This window comes from Platalea leucorodia (genome assembly GCF_965183815.1).
Source record: "Platalea leucorodia genome assembly, chromosome: 20".
Lineage (NCBI taxonomy): Eukaryota > Metazoa > Chordata > Aves > Pelecaniformes > Threskiornithidae > Platalea > Platalea leucorodia.
In genome coordinates, this window is record NC_138842.1 from 2,791,451 (window position 1) to 2,813,393 (window position 21,943).

General features: G+C 40.2%; 1 protein-coding gene across 5 annotated transcripts in view; it reads right to left on the minus strand.

Annotated features, from left to right (window-relative positions):
- Positions 1-789: 789 nt before the first annotated feature.
- ZBTB44 (zinc finger and BTB domain containing 44) overlaps positions 790-21,943 on the minus strand; it is a 36,776-nt gene continuing 15,622 nt past the window's right edge. For 2 of the 5 annotated variants that reach the window (XM_082330551.1, XM_082330550.1), the window contains 5 exons: positions 17,389-18,458; positions 12,626-12,710; positions 7,451-7,614; positions 4,798-5,098; positions 790-2,688 (listed from right to left, as the gene is read on the minus strand). In XM_082330551.1, coding sequence (XP_082186677.1) covers positions 2,406-2,688; positions 4,798-5,098; positions 7,451-7,614; positions 12,626-12,710; positions 17,389-18,406 — 1,851 coding nt within the window. In that variant the 5' untranslated portion in view covers positions 18,407-18,458 and the 3' untranslated portion in view covers positions 790-2,405. The remainder of the gene's footprint in view (positions 2,689-4,797; positions 5,099-7,450; positions 7,615-12,625; positions 12,711-17,388; positions 18,459-21,943) is intronic. The other 3 variants (XM_082330553.1, XM_082330552.1, XM_082330554.1) reach the window with 3 other exon arrangements.

Consider the following 21,943-nt stretch of genomic DNA (forward strand, 5'->3'; position numbering starts at 1 on the left):
GATAAACTGTTTAGCAAAATATCTAATGGGTGAAAATGATCAGATTCTAACAGAAGGTTATGTCCGGCTGTATCTAACCACCTTTGATTATTACATCTGTACAGTCTGGAAATGTGTTTCTGTGTGAAGCACTTTTTACTACATGAATCACAAAGGATTCTCATATACCTGCAAAGTGGAGCAACATCGGAAAAAAAGAAAATAATGTATTTGAGTTCAGCGTCATAGCCCTATAATTCAGGATAAAACTCAGCAAAAGGCATTTTCTTGTCTCACTGGCTTCTCAGTTATGGAAATCAGAAGTGGAAGAGAACTGGTCTTTAAATTCAGCCCATCAGCAGACACTGGACTAATTCACAGTACAGCATCCCAAAAGAAGGATTTCTCCTTCAAGCCCTTTTAAGACGACTCTCAAAGGTAGACATACAAGACTGAATTGTAGCAGAGAACTTCTTTGCAGCATGTTTCTAAAACACCCTTCGGATCTGGTGGAGAAACTTCATTCCAGTAACTTGGAAAGGACTTAAATCCCAACTGTTTTCACTCTATTTAACTAAAATGTGTGGTTTTTACCTAAAACACAGCGGAGAAAAATCGTTAAAGTCACTGAAACCCTTTAAGCTCTTTCCAAAGGGCAATAAACTTTCTTCCTTACAAAAGTTGGCTATTAGTAGAAACAACTCAGACCTACAGAGCATCAGAGCTGCCTAAGCTAACTGAATACAAATTGATCTTGCAATATAATACGACTTTTGTGTCTTCTGTTTCTTCAGGAGCAACCTTTCTCTATTGGTTTCATTTCCTCCTCATGTTTGCGTAAAACAGATCTGGACAGAAAGCAACAATTTAAAAAAAAAAAAACAAGATTCAAAACTAAGGGAGTATATCATGCCTTTGGAATACTAAGATCAAGTAATACCTACTCGCTCAGCATGTCATCTGTAGGCGAGAGGCATTTGGCATCAAACACTGAGTTAACTTCAGAAGCAATAAGAAAAATCACAAGCCTCCTAATGTATTTCCTAATTTAGGTTTCAAAGCAGTACTATAGCCCAAACAGCCTCGACAAAACAAGACCCACTGCTCTGAAAATCCCGCACTCTAAATTTGCAGCTTTTTCTAAATATGGAAAAATGAAATTGCAAATCTCTCAATTTATTGCTTACTTGAGCTGTGTATGTAGCTGGAGTAATGGCCTTTAATAAACCGAGTTGGCCAGGATTTAAAATGTTTTGAAACAGGAACAATTCATCATTGCTATATAGGCTTTTTGTAAACAACCCCCTGTTGGGTTAGAAAGTTGGCCTCTAAAGAGAATAAATTGCTTGTTTTGTCCAAAACAGACTAATAAAAATCTCAGAAACTATACATGCATATGTATAAACAAAAAAATGTGCAGTAATGCACAAAAGAGCTCATTTTTTCCCATCTGTAATCTCCCTCTAGCTAGCTTTTGGGAGATCAGTAAAAATACAGTGTATACGATAGGGGGAAGTGACCAAAACTGCAAACAATCTGACCACGATTTAACAATTTCAGTTTGGGAACACCTTCATTTTCGTACGTGGCTCCCCTTCCACAGAAAGATACAGTCGTGAGATACTTGTCAGGCTTGCACGGCTATATACTTTTCTATCATCCTCAATTCATTATGCACCATTAGACTTTTCCCGACTGTAATATGTCCACGCCTAACCTTAGATGGGCAAATCTGGACAGGCGATTTGATCAAGCAGTTTCTAAAAGGACCGGAATATAAGAAGTAGGAATACCTGGCATGACATCACTTGGTTTGTCGAAACTGATTCATCTGAGATGAAAAGGGACAATGTGTTTTTAAAAAGCGTGTGACTGTTAAGTTTCAAAAATGCTTACCATTTCCAAGAAAACGGTTACAGTAAGCGCTTTGAAAAACAGCAGGCACAGAGATAGGAGGTGTCATTTTTTTATGCAGAAGATTAAAGCATCCACTCAAAACTAGTCAAAACTGTTCAATAATGATTTCCAATGCATCCTTTTGTTTGTCATTTTAAAAAGGTTTCCTCTGATTTCTTTCCCTTAACCAGAGGGTCTGCAGAAGCAAGAGAAACTTAATGAGCTGCTCTAACTGTGGAAGAAGAAATAGATAAAGTGATCTGAATCAGTTGTTCTTCTTTAGAAGTGTATCACAGCTTCCATGATGTTCTGACAAGATCTTTTTGTGCATTCAGTCTTAAATATTTTCACAGAAGTGATCATTCAGTCATGAAAAATAACGTAACATCTGTTGCAGTTTTCTGTTTAAAGCGTAGCTTACAAAGTAAAAAGGGAAAATCTCCCCACTTTTGTTTAAAAAAATTAAATTAAAATGTACAGGACCAAACACAGGCACTTTCCAAAGAACAAAACTGAAACCAAACCATGAATTATTCAATAGTAATAGATGACAGCTCCGGTTTCGGAGGGTCACCTGCGGCTGCCTCAGCAGTGGCGTTAGTCTTTGGCTGCTCTGGCACATCTTCTTCCTTCTCTGCCAACCCACCCAGAGACCCCAAGGGGAAAGTGCTTTCACAATTCTGAGTTGACGACACCTGTGAAATGACAGGCATTTGGACAGAAGAGTTGCTTTCAAAGCCATGCTCCCCTAGCTCATACTGCCCGAGGGTCTCTTCTTGTTCCTGGTTTAAGTAGTCCGGTACTAGGAAGTCACTAGAAGAGGGGCAAAGGACAGAAGAGAATGTCATTTCTCACACAAACATTAGCGATATCAGTTTCTTTGTATCAGTTACATCACACAAGCCACGTACTGCATTGCACAGAGAACAAAGATATTCATTTCACATTGCTCTAAGATCATCACAGTGACATACTTCACTAAGCACTATAACCTGGTTCTCATTTAAACACACAGAGAATTTACTCAAAGGCATCTATTTCGCATTGGTTTGCATCCATATTTCCTACACAGCGACTTCTTATTATTTAGATTGTATCACCTTGATGAGAATGAAAGTTAATGTCTGGAACATCATACGGCACTGAAAACCTCATTGAAAAAAGGGAGCACTCAACCTTTAAAAATAGAAACAAAAATGAGTTCAGCACCGGCAAAGACGTGGGCCTTTTCCACCACTGAGACAAGATCCACCCAAGAAACAGCAGCAGCACTCCTCTCAGAGTGGACAGGCTGTAAAACAGAAGCATGAGGCGAGGAAGCAAGGGTTCTGCTGAAAGCATACGGAGGCTGCCAGCTGCAGCGGGGTTTTGTGATGCTGACCCGTATCGCGCTGCTGTGAAAAGAACGGAATTGCATTTCCTTCCCGTTTCAGTCCTTTCTGGACAAGAGTTCTGTAACTTACTCTTACCAACTGATGGCCCAGCGTATCCAAAGAAAATCTACCAAACTCTCCAGTAGTATTTTCAGAGCATGAGCACATAACGAAAACAAAACTTCTTTGCAAATGTTCAGCACCAGACATGCAAGTTTGTACTTGAGGCAAGTATACATATATATTACATATATGCACGTTCGTATGCTTTGGTTCATCCTGGTAATAATCCATTTAAAAGCGGTCCTTCTCTTAAATGACAGCAGCATTCACTGCTTCAAATCCAAATTCACGATGCAAAACCTAGTGTTTGTAAATTCAAACTAAAGGAGGGCCTATAGACAACTAAAATCACATACTTTAATCTGAATTTAATTTGACGACAACAATAAAGTGCTTACCACAGTCATGGCATCATCCCTTAAGAGCTTTCGCTCTAGTTTTGGCACAAGCGCTAAGAACAAGAACCGCGCAAACCCGCAGGTGTGAAGCACTTGTATTTTTAAACAATATTCTGTTGGAAAAACAGTGACTGGCTTTCCTGGTTTGTTTTGCAATTTTTTCATCCTACATCACTTCTGAGATAACTAAATAGAACAAAATGCTGAAATGTTTTGTAGGGGAAAAAGCATAATGTCTAGAAATCACAAGGGATGGTATTGTAGATGCCGTAACATTTACAATACATTTCTTTCACGTTTCTGTAGGCAGATGATACATACATACTAAGCTGCACCCTCTCTATAGATTTAAGAGCTGTGAGATCTATCTTCCTCCAATTTCCCTCATCCACGTTAGTATTCTGCCAGCTCAAATTCCAACGGTTACAAACATTTATTTCAATATGAGAATACAGTGCTAGTCTCACGCCTCAGAACCCTTTTAATAGTCTTTAGTGAAGTGCATTTGTGAGATTTGCCAAGTCTTTTGTGCCCTGATAAACAAGAGATGTCCAACTGGCCCTTACTATTTCGAACCCTATTAGTCTGGTCATTTAGTAATATGTTACCTAGAAAACGAAAAAAGAAAAGGTATGGCGTCATGCAATCTTTCCACAATATCCACCATCAAGCAAGTACTTAAAATGAAGTAATAAGTCTACGCCCTACGTAAGCGAACAGGCTGTGCACACGATTTTGAATAGCAAATCATTTACAGAACTCCACAGATACTGTAGTATAGAACGCTATGGCTTAACACCTGTCCATGGACACTACTGAAAAGAGAAATTAAGTAGCCCAGAAGCAGCTTCTGCATATCACTCCATTCTTCAGTGCCCTCCTATATAGCTTATATGCTGTAAGACAGATCAGATACAACAGATAGTGGCGCAAGAATGAATTTGACTGGAATTAGCTGGCAACCTGATGAGAGGCACAGCAGGCTGCCCTGAAAGCAGGAAAAGATGATTTAGGAAAAAAAAAAAAAGAAAAAAAAAAGAAAAAAAAAGAAGCAAGTTTCCCTGTTAGGTTTTTGCTGTGCACCTCACCTGCTCTGGAAGTAGTTTGCTAGCTCTGACGCTTCATGGTTCAAGCTCCTCAGGTGAACGATTAAATTTCCAGAGTTGGTGAACATGGCGCCACATGTTTTGCACTCGTAAATCCGAGGCTTGCGGATAATATGCCGGGAAACCCGCATGTGGTGTTTATATTCCCCGAAGGAAGTGAAAGTGGCACTACATATCTGGCACCGGAAACAGCGTTTACCTTCGTGCTTCAGGCGATGCATCTTTAGCGAGTAAGCTCGGGTGAACTTTTTCCCACAGCGGTCACACTGAAATGGTTTAATGCCTGCGGAAGAGAGAGCAAAAAAACGTTCACCTTTTGTAACGAGAGGTCACCAGCAAAATCCTTCCAGATTTCTAACGGCAAAAGGACAGCAGCTGTGGCCAGTCACAGCGAAGCGCTGTTTTAGGAAGAAATTCTCTGGTTAACTTTAGAATGGCGGAAACAATTATCACAGAGCTACACGCTTTCTCAGACCCAGCTGCCAATAAATTTCATAACAATGTGACCTGTCCGTAACGCTTACACGTCTTCTTCCCCACAGTTTAAAACCAACATAAGCCTCCATGGATTATACTATGGCTCAGATCCTGAGCCACAGCCAAAAAGTATCCGATGCAGCAGTCATCTCAAACCATCTTTGAACTCCTTTGATCTCGGGAGATTCTTGTGCCAGACTGGTTCTCAACAATGCAATTATCAGACTACCCTTAATTGCAATGTCTTTTTCTGGCTGCCTTTGGCCTCAGAGAAGTGTTCTGGCAGGGGGACTGCGTGCACAAGGATGCCCCTGTAATGCAGCAGGAATGGTGATAAAAGGGTGAAGTAGCAGCCTTTATATCGCGTGGGAACCTTTCTATACAAGAACCTTCAGCAACTTTGCATGACAGACAGCTCTCTAAGACAGTTTAGGTTCATGCCTCTCATTTTTTTCTCGTATTAATTTAGAAATTCTGTTAGTAGTTCATTTTTCATTTATTACAGGCACTAATAAAACCCTAAAACATACGAGCTCTGCAACATGTTGCAGTGGCGGAGAGTATGTAATCACACCCAAACAGAACTATTACAACATAAAAGACTGAATCACCAAAAAGTTAAGGTTTAATAAAAGTCTGAACTCCAGAAAGTGTGGAAATCCAAACACGAGGCCAAGAATCTGGAATATGGAGCTCTATTCATAATAGGGCTGTCAAGCAATAAAAAAGGTTTTTTCAAAAGGCTGAATGTGCATCAGTCCAGGCCGTTAATTCCACCAGTCTTTCACTCTGCTTTCCTAATGTTCAAAGCGGGAGCTGAACTTTTAATTGGGGCTTTTATACAGAGAAAGCTGTAGTTAAGGTTACACTGAAACTCCTTGTTAAGCATGTGAAAACAAGTTAATATACTAGAACATTGTCTCGCGGAGCTAAAACTTTTCATGCTTTCGTACTGTCCAAGGGCATCTATTTCCTCTGAAAGTCTGAGGAAAATCTCTTCAGCCATTTTGCTTATGTGAAAACACTTTCAACATTTACAAGTTTTGAGAGTTTCTTTTGCATACTAATTACTCTAAAACAGCTATTCAAATCTCTCCCAACTTTGCCCAGGGGTTGCCAGTTGACACGTCGGCCAGAGATGCTTTGCCTATCTCTCTGCTGTCAGCTAAGACTTTAGCAACCGGCTTCGGATAATTTCGCACCCGATATGCCCACAAAGTTTGCTTTTTTTAAGTATTAAACACATATTATTATGTCATATGATCATTTTGCTTGAAGGGATTTGACAAATAATTGCTGACAGTGAAAAAATTACAGCTTGACAATTGTGGTTGCTCTGCCCAAAAATGGTAGAGCATCTGCGGGCAGGTAAAAGTCAAGCTCAAACCAGGAGATGCCAAACCATGAGGCTCAGTGCTCAGGTGCAATAACCCGTTAACATTCCCTTCATTCACTAAAATGTCAGTGCTATTGCCGGATAATGCTGCCAAGTCTTGAAAAACGCTGAGAGCAATGACATTAGGAGTCCATACTTAGGTGAGAAATCAAAATGAATGCAACAATTTGGGGATCAAGACTCAGAGGAGGCATTCACACAAACCTTTTGCTACCCGTGCTATCTGTAGGAGCTACACTGATTATCAAACCAAGTCAGTTGTCCTGCAATCCCTCCAAAAATTCTGAGATCCAAAGGCATACAACATTCTTCAGTGCAAGGACATAAGACAGATAATATTTTCTAACCCTAATTATTTCTATATTATCTGCAAGTCTCCTCTAAAACAGAGCAGACAATTACAACATGTAAGAGGAAGAATTTCAATCTGCATCACTTCTTTAGTATAATAAAGAAGCCAAGTATACTTTATTTCATCTCAAATCTTTATCATGAAAATGACTTATTCTCATGAGTTTCAGGCAATCAGATTTTTTTCAGTCCACACAAACGCTAATCATCCATGAGTAGAGCTATCAGTCAGATCTGATGTATCAAAACAAGCATTCAATGAGACGTACCTCTACCCAGTCTTTCTGAAACCAATTCTCAAGCGCTTGGCAGGTGATTAAAAAAGAATTGCATTATTCTGTTTGTGGCACAGCGAACAAACCTCTGCGAGTCTATAAATTAGTAATTCTTGGAAACAGTAGTGTTTCTTACCTGAGTGGATAAGCATGTGTTGTTTTAAGTTCTGAATGCGAGTGAACCGGACCCCGCAGGTTGGACACTGAAAAGGTCTGTCTGGACCATTTGGGCTGGGTCTCTCTGTGCTGCTGGTAGAAGGAGCAATGTAGAGTTGGTAGGGATACTGAACGTTCTCCAAACTACAAAGAAAAAATTCACTGATTTACAAGCAAGCTAGAGGAAAAAAATAAGAAGCCTTGCCCGTGGAAATCTCAACCTTGAACGCATTTGTATGAGAAGAAGAAAAAGACTGGCCTTTCGCACTTCTGTTGAGATCTGGATTTATGCTGGAAATCTCTGCCTCTATAGCAGTGCGCCTGACGTGCATCTCAAGTCTTATAATCACTGACTTTGGACCTCTGAACAAAACCAGAGAATAACCTCTGACTTCTGTTTCTTTGGGCAACGGTTCTGAGCACCGCCTGCAAACTGGACTTTATTTTCCAGGCATGGGCATTTTCTTAAGCATATCAAAGATTTACAATCAGCAAACAGGCCCCGAGGAAGAATTTAAAGCACTGAGCAAATTGGAAAGCAAAGGAGTATTTTGTAGCTTTGGTGATATTTACAAATGAAATTAAAGCCGATTCATTTTCATTTTGATCCAAGTTCAATGAACAAACATTAGTATCTACAATTACATATTTCTAAGTTTAAAATATTATTGTAATTAATCAATACTTGCTCCTTGTCTGATTCAATCGGCTCTATAAGAACAGCTCAAGCGCTGTATTTAAAAAACAGCACACAGACTATAATAAAGGAACACTTTAACTTTCAAAGTAATTTATTTAAAACTGACTAATTGCTCCTACATAGCCTCTAGCTGCAAACTGTCTAAGGGAACTACAGTGTTACAATCCAAGTCCTCTGGCAAGGAACTCGCTTCGCTAAAGGGCATACTGAAATAAAAACAAATCTGCTGGTACAAACATAGTAACAATAGGAGTTTGTACTTACCTGGGGTTTCCCTTTCCTGAGCATTAAGGTCTATATTTTCTGTTGAAATAGACATTTCAGCTTGCTCACAGCCTGATGGAAGATCAGACGTCACTGGCAGCAGGGAACTGCTCTGACCCTGAACATCCCATGGCCAGAACAATGCAATTTTAGTTTTACTAAACTGTAATGTCTGAAATGCATTGAGAAAAAAGTACAACAATGTCTCCTGTTGCACGTAGTCAGAAAGTCTCCCTAACTGAACAAATCCTTTTGCTGGTCTGCTTCCATCTCAAGCCCAGACTGTTGTTTTCAAGGTTAGGCTGAATTTGGGGACTTCTAACGTCCACGGGAATGAAACGTGCACTTTGCACAAATACGTTTTCCTACACATCATGCAAAAATCCACAGACCAGACCAGCACAGGAGGACAAGAACTAGAGTTGTCTCTTTAAAATCAAGACCTTAATTGTCTTCATCTACTCTGGAAATGGATGTCAATACAACTGTGAGAACTAGGTCTCCGAATTCTAAGTACAATGTTTCCCAGTAGCAAAAGTTCCAGTTGTAAAATTTAGCTGGAGAGAGCGAGCACCAGGTATCTCTCGATACACACGAGATAAAAGAGTTTCCTGCAGCAGTTTGGTATCAATCAGTCTGTAAAACCCATAAGGATTTCTGGTCTCACATGGAACTGGAATAATATTTGCTCTAAGGAAGAAATTTTATTGTCCTTCACTTCTTTTTATACACAGTAGGCTCCTAGAGAGCTGTGGAAAAGATAGATGCTGACAGACTTGTTGATCTTTGCCAAAGGGGATATTTTCAAGAGGGAAGTTACCAGCCCAGATCCTGGGCCTGGCAGAATATAGTTCACTGCCACTTGTGGGTCTAAAAAAGCCAACTGATGGCTCACCGAATGCACTTGAGATAAATGAGTGCGTTTTTAAACATAGGTTCTGATTTGTCTAACCAAATTTCTGGCATAAACTCTGGCACTCCTGTTCCTCTTTGTGAGCAAATCACTGGATAACGAACAGATTTTGCTCTACTCAGATGCAGAAACACTACTTCTGTCTCTGGAGTTGGTATGACCGTATGCTTTCCACTTTACCAATGAAAACTCCATCCACACAGACTAACAGACAGGTCTGTTATCCAAAAATAAACACTTCTCTGCAACCGAAACAGAAAGGAGAAGTACTATGGGGACCACCTCCCTAGAAGAAATTTAAAATAAAGTTTTTTTTCCTACAGAAAAGCTTCATGACGGAAAGGCTGGTTAAAGCAAATAAAATGGGAATAACGAGGCTCTCCAGCTACCAGTGACTGGCATGTCTTTTTCCATCCTTACACTGCAAGCAGGCTGAAATACCTATTGGTGACATAACTGCGGACCTTAGCACAATGAAGAAATTACATTTGAAACACAATTATATTTTCTCTGCCCTGCTTCTTTTTCCCCATATATACTCAGTTTTTCATGACTTGCAATTTGTGACAAATGTGGCATTTAACAGTTGAGATTCGTCTAACATCTCAGAGAATTTCTGTAACAGCTAGATAAAGAGATAGGTTTAAAATGTTTTCTCTGTAACACTACAGTATTCTGCTTGCAATTTTTTTCTTCTTTTCACCAAGAGATTATATACATATTTAACTACGTAGAACTAAACTCTGACAAATGTGAATGCCAGAATGCTCAGTGAGCCTAGAAATGCTCTCTATTTGTAAATAACAACTATTTTAGAAAAGTGGCAGTTCTCATTATATTGGATCAGAGAGATCTTCTATAATTGAGCCTTTGCAACTCCTTTTTAAATGCAGCCATGAACTGATACAGGGACTAACTGTTAAACCAGCCACAGCTGAATTACAGATCCATGCTAGAAAAGTGTACTGCAATCCAAATGCGAAATATCAGAGAAAGAATATATCAGGCTTCACTGTGAAACAGTAGTTTTAATACTTAACAGATTCCTGCGTGCCTATTAAGCTGACAACAATTACATGTGACCTGCTGTTTATGAAACACTGATTATGGAGAAGGATCAATTAATTATGTTAATCATTTAACGCAGAAACTCAAGAGATAAGATATCCTAAATTTTGAAATATTTGTCATTCTTTCCACAGTGATAAGGATGTCATATTGAAAGACCTATAGATGGAACAGCCTTTTGCGCTTTTTTATGAATAGAAATATAACGAATACATACTGAAATAGATATTTTTCAATATAAATTTGCATTGTCTACTCGCAACTGATTTTGACATTTTGAGAATCTCTACTAATAAAGCAATGTACAACCTGGACTTAAACGAAACGTGCATTAGAGAAAATAACCAAACAAAAAGTGAGGGAAACTTTCTCCATCCATATGATTTATTAATCATGTTTTCATTTGATTCAGCTAGAGCTGAATGTTTGATTTTATTCAGAATTCTGTACTATCTCATTTTGTGCACCCAAAACCGTGTGCCCAAATTGCTACACAGTGAATGACAGGCCATGTTTATTTGCTGAGGTGCCCATCCTGTGCTTGAAATGGGAATTCAAAAGTCCAGTGCTTGAAGGGCTGTGACAGCGTATCAGAATGCACTGTCCCATCCGGACAGGCATATACATGCACGCATGTGAAAGAAAACTTCTTAGGACTTGAAAGCACCATTTTACTCATCTAACTGATTCACGGAATAAGTACGGTCTTGGCACGTGCGTTTGAATTTATAAAATAAATCACTTGGTAGAAAATTTTAGTTCTGGAGTCTAAAATTCTCATAAATTCCCGTAACTATTAGTTTCCTTGTTGTTATACAAACAACGTGCAAATTCTAGTTCATTTTGCTGATTCTTCTGTCACTCTGAGACTAATTATTTTCAAACTTAGGCGTGAATTAAGGCAAGTATTCTTTCCTTCTCTCCATGGAAGAGATATTTTAGTGGGAATTTTCAGTGTGTTAAAAAGATTTTACATATTTTGAATTTTCTATGCAGCTTGTGCTGAAGCTCTGCAATTTTATAGGAAATTTCTGAAATAATCCACTGCTGAAAACATCTATGCCACTTGACTTTAGAATTATAGCTTTAAAAAGCTGGATTAATTCTAATGCAACATGTGCTCCTACTGTCAATTCAAACCCTAAGTGCTGGGTATTATTTTTATACTGAGGCTTGTTAGCAGATAAAATCTTCTCTGTCAAACAAAAAATCTTATCTAGGCAGTTATTTTCCCTTCAGATTTAATCCTACAATGGGACAGGTTTTAGACAGAAATGACAGGAAAGATTTTATGAGCTATGAAAATGCAGCTCTTGATAGTTATCTCTATAGGGAGTTTCACTTGACACAGTTTCTGGAACAACTCTCAAAGGTTCACACTTCTTCCCCAGACCCACTTGTCTAACAAAATACTATGCAAAAGCCAGCTTGTCAATACTTTAAAAATTTTGCTTAGAAAGGAAATAGCTAGCTCTACGCCGTACTTGACATACACCACAAAAGCAAAGAAATAAAAGTCAAATCAGTTGTGTGTACCCTTGTATGCCACTTGCAGGTACACCGCGGCGCTCTTAACAGAACTACGATACATCTTCAACCAAACAGACCCATTTTGGTTCAGCCTTCTCTGCCAGCCTTCCCTTGTAAGGAATTCCCTTAATAAATCACTCATCCCAGCACAGCAAAAGACCGCTAAATATTTACAGTAAATGACACACGGCATCGTGGTAAGAAGCTACATGCAGGAAGTTTGGGAGACAAGATTTAAGGCTGCTCTGCCGGCTCTGTGGTTTATGGCAATAGCAAGCTCTGGCGAAGCCAAGACTAGGTACTTGTTTTCATTTTCTTGCTTTTGTGGCTTTACGTCAGCTTCAGCATGCATGCAACTACCACACCTGTTTCACAGTAAAGATTTTTTTTTTTATTTATTAATAAAGAGCAGTGATGAAGAAACAGCAAAAACATGAATATCTTTCTTCACCAGTGTTGCCTGGAAATAGACAGGAAATGAAAAGCAACAAGTAAGCAAATTCTGACTTTCATCACCCACATTCTTCTAAAGCATCTGATCCTTCAGGCACTGATTGTACTTTGATCAACACAGAGAAGTAGACGTACGAACAACTAAACATTCTGGGATTAAGGCTGGGTAGGTTAATTACAGCACAGCACTTGCTGGAGAACAGTTTGCACACTACATTGGTACATACCGATCATCATCATCTGCATGAGCGTTAGTGCCAGAGGTGCTTTGGAGTGTGGGCAATCCCTCCGTAACCCCCTCATCTATTGAGCCTAGGCAAAGAAAAAAGGGTGATTTAATGCAAAGAAGTGTTCAAAAAGGCTTGGGGAGGGCAGGTAAATACACATCACGCTTGCTTTCCCAAATCCCTGAGAGACACTGCTTCCTGGGTGATGAGACACTAGAATTGTCTTGGGAAAATCATTTAGAAAACCCAGAAGCAACGTGTTCCAACTCAGCTGCTCCTCTGCACAGATTATTTAGCAAATGGACAACTCAATAAAGGGCAAATATTTGGCACACCTAGAAAATGGAAACAATCTATGTTAAACACAGCCAGAGTTTTCAAAACACATCCAGTACTAACACTGTTAAGCACAAATGTTACCTTCACCTAAAGGGACTGTTTCATCAGTTTTCAAGACTTCTTGAGCAATAAAGAGTTCAATCCTGCTACGCTACATTGCTTTTGTGTTCCAAATCTTCCGCACACATATATTCGTTGATAACACCTTCATTTATTGATAAGATGCTGAGACAGGAAGAGCCCTCTGAGAAATTAGAAATGCACCACAAAAGAGACCAAACATCTGTTTGTAAGAGAAATGTACACACAAAACCATTCCCGAGCTCTGTTCGGTGCACCAGCAATCAAGCAAATACAGCTCAAGTGGGTTTTGCAAACAGAATCTAAGGTAAATGCAGCACTAAAGCAAAACTACGACTTCATTCACCTGATGTGGCTGTTGCTCAGACGAGCCCCCCTCATCGCCACTTGGAGTTTGGTATTCAATCCTTGTTTAGGCAAGGTTATTTTGGCCTGATGTTACCATAACAGAGAGGAAAGTTGGCAGTACAGTACCAAAACAATTCTAAGAACTGGTACCCACCCCCCGCCAACCATACGCCTTGATTAAAAAAAAAAAATCCTCAGGTTTAGATAAACCATGTGTTGTTCCACCTTTAAGCTGAGTGCAGAGAGCAGACCGGATCTCCTCGCATTCCTCCTTTTCCTCTGATGATGTCTACGGGAGATGATAAAAATGAATGACTGAACTCTGCCAAATTCCAAAAGGCTCAGAGTTGCTGTCCTTCCTCTCCAAAACAGGGGTTCCCAAACCATGACGCGTGTATGATTAGTAGCATGAAAGGCACTTGGAAGTGGTGCAGAAGTAACTCCGTCTTGCCTCCTCTTCCCTCTGTTGAGACTGAATACTAAGCACCGCTTGAACTTTTCTGGACAGCCAAGCAGCCTTTGGGTCTCCACCACCAAACCCGTGTGAGATGAGAACAGATGGGGGAATGAAATTTCTCTCTCTACACCTACATCTTGAGAACGAGCGAAGCTTAGGCCAGTGCTAGGAGCTGCTCTTGCTGCTGAGGTAAAAATAATTCCACTTTCTACGGGAATGGTAAGTGAGCAACCTGAATTTGGGAACCTTTCTCTAAAGCTCACTAGGAAAAATGAGTATCATTAGGCCTACCATGACAAGTGTCAGAGAAAATGGAAAACCAAAGAGAAGGAACAAAGATATGGAAAGACAATCAGAAAATGTGCTTATTTTGTCAAAAAGAATGAGAGCGCTGTCTCCAAAAAAGGCTGTCCCTATAAAGGACAGCGTGTTCTACAAAACCTTACTGAAGTGAAAGATTATTGTCTTAACGTGACCTCATGTTACGGGGCCAGTGATGGGAGAAAACTTGCATCTCTAGCAGTTTCCAAATAACACCAGTAGAATCAAAATTTTTGATTTTGTTACAAGCTGACAAACTATGGTTGGGAAATTCAGCTACTGTGTAATCTATAAAGTGACAGAAGTGAATCCTGTTCTGATTTATCCTTCTTTCTCATGAAATACTTAACCGAAAGTCTACTGAAAAATAAGCCCAATTGCTCTTAGGTTTAATTTTATGCCTTCACCTCTCAAATGGAAACAGTGTTAATGAGTTATGAAAATATCTTCTCAGACATTGCTATTGTTGTAACCATAATGACTTATTTATCAAGGCCCTGCTTCACGTCTCCTTCCATATTATAAAGTGCTTCCAAGTATAATAAATCGCAAATGAACAATTCTTGAAATTGCCCAAAGAGTGAATAAGAGCTTTTTGCAATATCAGAAGGAGAGGCAGGAATGCTTTTATAAATGCACTATAAAACATTGAGATAAATATATGCAATTATACGAGGAAAATATGTTCAGGGAAGAGAAAGCTGTACTTCAACATATCTTGCTGCCTCCATTTACTGTTCTTATATTATTACTACATAAGGAAACACATCTTTGGGAGGTAAAAGGTGCTTTCTAGCTACAAAGCGTGCCTTATCATATATTAGGTACATGTGAGCTGCGCTAAAAAGCAGGAGCACTGTTTCTCTTTATAGCAAAATGTGAATAAAAGCTATTACAAGGATAGTTAACAATGTTATGCAAAGACCACTAAATATTAATTCCAACATATTCAAGGACAAAGAACAGATTTGTACTTTAAAGGTTTGGGGCTAGCGTTCTTTTTTTTCTCTCTGTAGCCATTTTAAGGAAGAACACGCTGTACTAACATCCTCAATAACAAGACATTCAAGTTTAAACATTATAATCACTAAAGCCTAAGACCCTCTGCCCCATGCCATACAAACAGTCAGGTACATGACCTCCGTGGTACAAAACCTAGACTAGGAAACAGAAAACGGAAAACTTTCCCCAAAACAACATGTGGCTTCGAAACAGATACCTTTTGAGGATGGACGTGCACAGTTGCTTGTCAACAGAAATCATTTTGGGAACTGGCTAAAGCAGGAACAGAATTCAGTAAGGTGCCTGGCTACTGGAGTAAGTTTCAAAGTCACTTTTATTTAACACTAAGCCTCTCTTACAAAAGCAGATTTCAGAGCATTCAGTGGCACCTCTCTCTCTACAATTCAGCCCTACTCTCACATTCTCATGTCCCAATTCATTCAAGCCACTTTTGACTACGCAATTTTTCTGATATTTCTAACTCCAAGAGATGTCCTCTGAAAACTTCCCTAGATCGTATGCTACTCATCCATAACCTAGACTTTACACCCAGTTTGTTCTTTTAAGCTGCTTGAGTATGATATTTATAGTTGGTAAAAACTCCCTCCTCTCACTTGATATGCTATTTTTAACTTTCACTAATAATTATTTCTACTTGTTCTATTTTGTCTGTGATGGTACAATTATGTTGATTAACTAATTTGCATCTCTTATCACATGGCCCTGGCGAGGCCTTTCTGATGTTCCTACTATAATGAGTTAAAAACTGAGTCAAACTAAACCTCTTCTTGATCAAGGACCACTTTTCCTGGAGACTACCCAGGAGCAAACAAATTATTTCTTTTCGGCTTTAATCTATGCACTATTTTGGCAAACTACATTTAAAAGATTTATATTTAAACTGATATTAAGTCCGCTTCTCAGAAAAGGTAAACGGCCTTGTCTCCAGTAAATAAAACATTTTCGTTTGGAAAAAGCATGACCTATCTAAAATATCAACACATGAGCTACACAAACCCACGAACAAACGCAACAACATAAAGTCCTGAAGGAGGGGATAAATGGAAAATATTTTCATTTCTTTTTAGCAAGTATTACCTGAATAGTTTAACAACACTGATTATATATTGCAATCCTGGAACGGTCAGACTGATCTAACACTGACTTTCTTCAGGGAAGGCAGTGTCACGCTGACCAAAGAAAACAAATAATGTAGGCTACTAGTCTACATTTATTTACTTTGTCGTAGTTTATTTATTTAATTAACTGAAGCAGCCTTTCATGTATACATTATTTGAATGAAGCAGCCAGTACATTTGCCATTCTTATGGTCTTCAAACAAACAGGCTTTATTAAAAATCTTTCAGTAAACAAACACTCTACCAAGCACAGATCAAGCCACTTAACTGAAAGCCAAATAGCTGACTTAGGCAAAAATTTGGTAATTAAACTAGAAGTATTGCAAACCCCCTATCTTCTGACTTACTAAAAGCCATTCAATGTATTCTGTGCAAAGAGGAAAAAAAGGATTGGTACAGTAACCTTTAAGTATTAGCTATTAATAAACAGCAGCCTGCTAGAAGAACCCGAAATTGGCTTAAAATTGCCTTTCATGGAAAAAAGGTTTCTCTCAGCAATTGGCAGTATTTGAAGAAGCAACTTGAGAACCAAATCCCACAGAAATGGAAAGATTCTCAATGTTACGACTGTGTGGTTTTGTTTTCGTCTGGGGCATTAAGATGACAGTGTTCCACCACTTATTTTGCAAATCTTCTTACAAAGGCTCTCTGTCATGATTATACAAGATTTTATGTCTGATGCAAAGTACCATTCTATCCCTCTGTGGTTACAGCCACAAGTCTTTCAGATTTGGCGTTGCAGCTCAGCTGACATCATGCCTTTTGACACTACTGGAAACAGAATTATTTTCCCCAATCAAGCAACCAGAGGTTAAAAGGGATTATCAATCTCTTCTGAGTAAGGAGGTCTATCAACAGGCTTACCTTTCTTAGCTGCCGTCTGCAAAGTTATTTAAAGAGCTCCAAGCCCTGTCCCCCCCACCAGGGGTTCATAAGTAACATTTCATAAAACAGGAAACAAAATGCAGTTGCGCAAAAGTAAAGCACGAAAAAACATGAAGCGGATTTCCTCCAATAAAAGCACAAGTGCACACATACCTATTGGTACATATATCTAACCCCAGAAATGGTCATACCTATCGAGGAAGACTGCGGGCTGATCAGGAGATCTTCCTGCACTTGCTCGCTTCCTGGGACTGTCTGTTGGTCGCTCAGAGAGCTCTGGGATGCGCTAACGGGCTGCGATACTTCCTCGTGAACCTCCTCATCGCTTAACCTTTCCACTTTGACACGCACGTCTTCTTCAATCACAAGGGGAGAACTGGCTTTTGTGCTCTCACAAGTCACGTAGTCTGCGATTCTTCTGTTGGACTCGGAGGGCCCAGGCATTTCCAAAGTCCTAGAGTTCTCCGCCTGCTTCACCTTCTCAGACTGAAGTCTTCGATCAATTCCAAAAGGAAAAGTCCAGGGAAAAGCTAAGGACGAGTCCACGGGCTGATTTCTGGACTCCGGGTAAGAAGTTGAAGGATTCAGCACTTGGGGGGAACTTGTTTGTGTGTTACACTTAAGGGGGCTCTCAGGAGACATAACTATGTAGCTTTTGCGCTTTCTTCGCGACTCTCGGCAAACGGGAATGGTTCTTTCCACTACACTGCACTCAGAAGAAACCGGAGAAAGGCTGCCGTCCCGAGAAGTAAAATTGCAGTTTGCGCTGTTCTCCTGTCCTGCATCCAGCACCTTCTCCTGCTGGCTGTTGGGCGTATTCCATAAAATGCTGGACTTCATGAATTCTGAGCATGTGCTAGCAACGCTGAACATCTGCATGTAGCTGGCTGCGGCCAACACATCAATAATGTTTTCTGTATTAATAGATAGTGTCGCTGTGTAAGCATATTCCAGGAGAGGTATAAAACCAGTCACTGTCACATGGTGCAGGTCTAACACGCTCTTGCTCTCGTCTTCTGCTTGGCCAACGAGCTTGGAACGGAAGAAGTCGCTGCAGGCTGCCAAAACCACCTTGTGCGCCCTGAAGATTTTGTCCTGGACGCGGATGGTGATATCACAAAAGTGTCCGTCGTTGCGGAGCATGTTCAGCTTTCCCAGCATCTCCTGACTGTGAGCAGGGGAATTATGAGTGAATGTTTTAACACCCATTTTTTCACCTTTCTGCTAGCGTTCTTCCCACATACGAGAGATCACAGGTATCCTAAAACAAAGAGGAAAACAGTCATTTTCGTCTCTGAAAGCAGAAGTGGCTCCATGATTATAAGGCTCTGTATGACCAGCAGGATTCTCTAGGGTCAGGTTTTTCTAGGATCCAGACTAACTCTACAGAAATGCAATTACCTACTTGTAATTTTCAAAAACGCAGCTCAAATTATTCGTAATCTATCGCTAATATTGTTTTCCACATTTCTGCTACTGCCCACTCAAAACAAGTTCCTAACACAGTTTACAGAAAAACAAATGTCTGTAATATGAAAAAAAGAAAGCATTCTTCAAACTATCATCTGTGTAAGAAACCTGTATTTTTATTTTCTGGGCTCAGGAAACTACTGCCTACGGTTCTTAAGCCTGACCAACTTTGTCGAATGTTTCTTTTAAGTGGAAAAGACATTAGCTTGGGTCCACTTACAAGTGTGTAGGAGCAAGCAAATCTCCCAGAGAAGGTATTTAATACCAGAAAAGCTTTAGAGAAACTACACCATGAATTTTCAGAGGACAGAGTTCAAGCTAGTAAACATAAAACAGCAGTTGCCAATAGCTCTGCTTTCCTACTGTAGTGCAGGTACTGATTGCCTAAAGCTGCTTTTAATAAATAGTTTGGGGCTAGGATGAGAAGTTATTGAAAATTCCTTCAAAAACACAACAGATTATAAACCTCAAAGGGAAGTTTAAGTTTAAATCAAATACACACAAATTGATTTTATATATGTGATAAATAATACAAGGAGGGCAACTTCTTTCTTCTGAAAAATACAACACCACCTTCCTGGAGACCAGTTCTCTCCTACGTGTGGGAGCAAACGCATGGTTTTTGTGCAAGGTCCTGAAGGAGTAGAAGGGACTGTATGCCCCACACTGTCTGCAAGTTTTAAGGCTGCAGCAGTATCTGAAAACCAAATGCCTCCGATTTGAGGAGGACGAAGCCGATCCACGTTTCACTCCCTCTGCCACACAGAGGGGAAAGACGCTGCGCCAAGCTAGGTGCAGTATGCCTAGACAGGCCCTGCCCCTGCGGTGGGAATTCTGCAGCCACCAAGGCTGTCTCTATTTGCAGAGAGCGGAGCATCTCCCAACAAGGAAAATCAGCTCCTGGGTTTGCTCCAATTATTTCTGAATTATTTCACTGTAAAGGAAACATGAGCCACCATGTTTCACCTTCTTAAGGCCCCCCCCAAGCTTCCATGAAAAGTCTTCTGTGTTCCGCACCACTCACACAATTAACATGATACAGAAATATCATCTCGGTAAAGCTGGTGGTTAAACATCAACAACATAATTGGATCTGATTATTTCCTGGAGTCAGCCAGCTTCTTCACATCATCCTTCTCCTTTCCCCTACACGTATGCAAAAACATACCCCACTTGCAAATTGCTCATGTGGAGCTTCGCAGATACAAAGAGCACTGCAAGCTTGGAACAACTTACCACAAATCTCACCAGTCTTAGCACATATTTAAATGGCAGCTGTCAGAGCCTACCTTGTTCCACAGACATTTACACTTGGCTGCTTCTTGTTCCTATGATTTCACTTTTGATACTGCAAACCCTTTCAGACAGAGGAAAAATATCTATTTGAGAGAACAGATGAACTAACACTTAACAATATATATAAAGCCTGAGTGAAGCTATAAGGACCATTTGGGTTTAAAATTAAATTTCACACTACTGCAGAAGAAGTAGTTAAGCACAAGCAAAACACTCCCTTCAGTGAAAGAAAACATATCGACCTCAAGAGGCATCTGAAGATCCAGACTGTTTGTTCTCCAGCATGAATCAAATGAAAAGCATATTTAATTGATCTCAGACCAAAACACTACAGTAAAATCTTGTAACGGCATATTCTAAAACGGCCTTGGGATACCCTTCCTTCTGAAGTCCCGGTCACCGCAGCAATTCCTTGGCACATCAGAAGTCCAGAAGTACTTCTGCTCAGCAACCAGCTACCAAAAGAAGAATACATTTGCAAGGACTATCAACAGTATATCTGGCATTTAGAAACAGTACCACTACATAATTATAAACAACCTAAGCAAGCAATACTCCCAATTCTTACACGCCCAGAAGACTAACCCATTTTCCTTCTCTGTGCCTCTGAATGAGTAATGCTCGTCTCTCCAGTCTCTACCTCCTTCAAACCCTGCTCTGAACCATTCCTTGTCCTCCTTCCCCCTTCCTGCCCGCCTCTCCCCTCTTCTGGCTTCCTTTCCCCTTCTCCTTTCATCTTTTGCTTCCTTGACCTTGATCTGGTTACAGAATTTAAAATAAAATAGCGGAAGTCAGTGATGTGCAATAAATCGATTTAAATTTATCACAGGAGCAGCGTGCCTGCCATGAATGTGGGATATTGCTCTGTTAAGTCACTTTTGTAAAATGACCTTCCCCCTCACTGACACCACCATTCAAACAAGTGGCTCCTTACACAGGCTTCGGTGTGGACAAAGGACGTATGCATACGCGTGCTATTTCCAAACAAATCAAAAGGGGTGGGCTGAGGAGGGGGAACAATATCAGTTCTTTACAGTTAACGAGGTAGTAAAAACGTCAAATATTTTTAGAAGGTAATTTAAACAATATGAAAATATTTTCCGCATGAAAAGATGAGCATGCTAAAGCTCAGCCAGGTTATAAAATGGTTCAATTCTCTTTGTTAATCTTTTAGTGGCACAGGGCACTTTTATAGCTGCACTAAGTCACAGTGAGTAAAAAGAGTAAAGGGCCACAACGCTACAACTTCACCTCAAGTCTAACATCTTTGGATCACCACCATTTCGAAATGACATTTTGTCACGTCTTATTACCGATGATTAGATAGTCCACAGCAGCAGTTGTTAGACCGTAAGGTATAGAGTGCTACATTCAGGAGCGATTAAAGAACCACAAACTAGAACTAAATATACACGGTACCTTGGGAGTGTTTGGGGTGGGGAGATCAAGGTGCGCACGTACGCTAAGTGATAAGTGCGTTGCAGCTGGAAAAGTTGTTCATCTTTGAGCTACAAACCATCAGCGATTCTCTAAGCAGGGACTGGGGTTGATATCGAAGAAATGGTGGCTTGGTCCTCCTGCCCAGCTGCTGGCAGCATGGTTCCTCCTCCCCACAATCCCCACGCACACGCTTATGCCCTGGCCCACAATACACTGGAGTATTTCAAAGTTCAAGAGAAACGTGGTGAAATTTAAAGACACTTTCAAAAGTTTTGAAAATATTCTCAGCGGGACACTTCAGCCCGTATTTAATGGGCTGCATTTAGCTTTGCCGCAGACACTTACAGTTCGAGAGAATGGTTTTTCCAGCGTGCATTGCTGCACTGGAAATGCGTGGGGATTGACCACCAAAGCATGGATCCCCGGACAAGGTGAGAATTCAAACGCGAGCACTTCAGGACTGCCAGAGCAAGGAGCATCTTCTCCACTATTAGCCAAAAGCAGTCTGAAGGTAAGTGCTACCGTACCAAAGACTTTGTA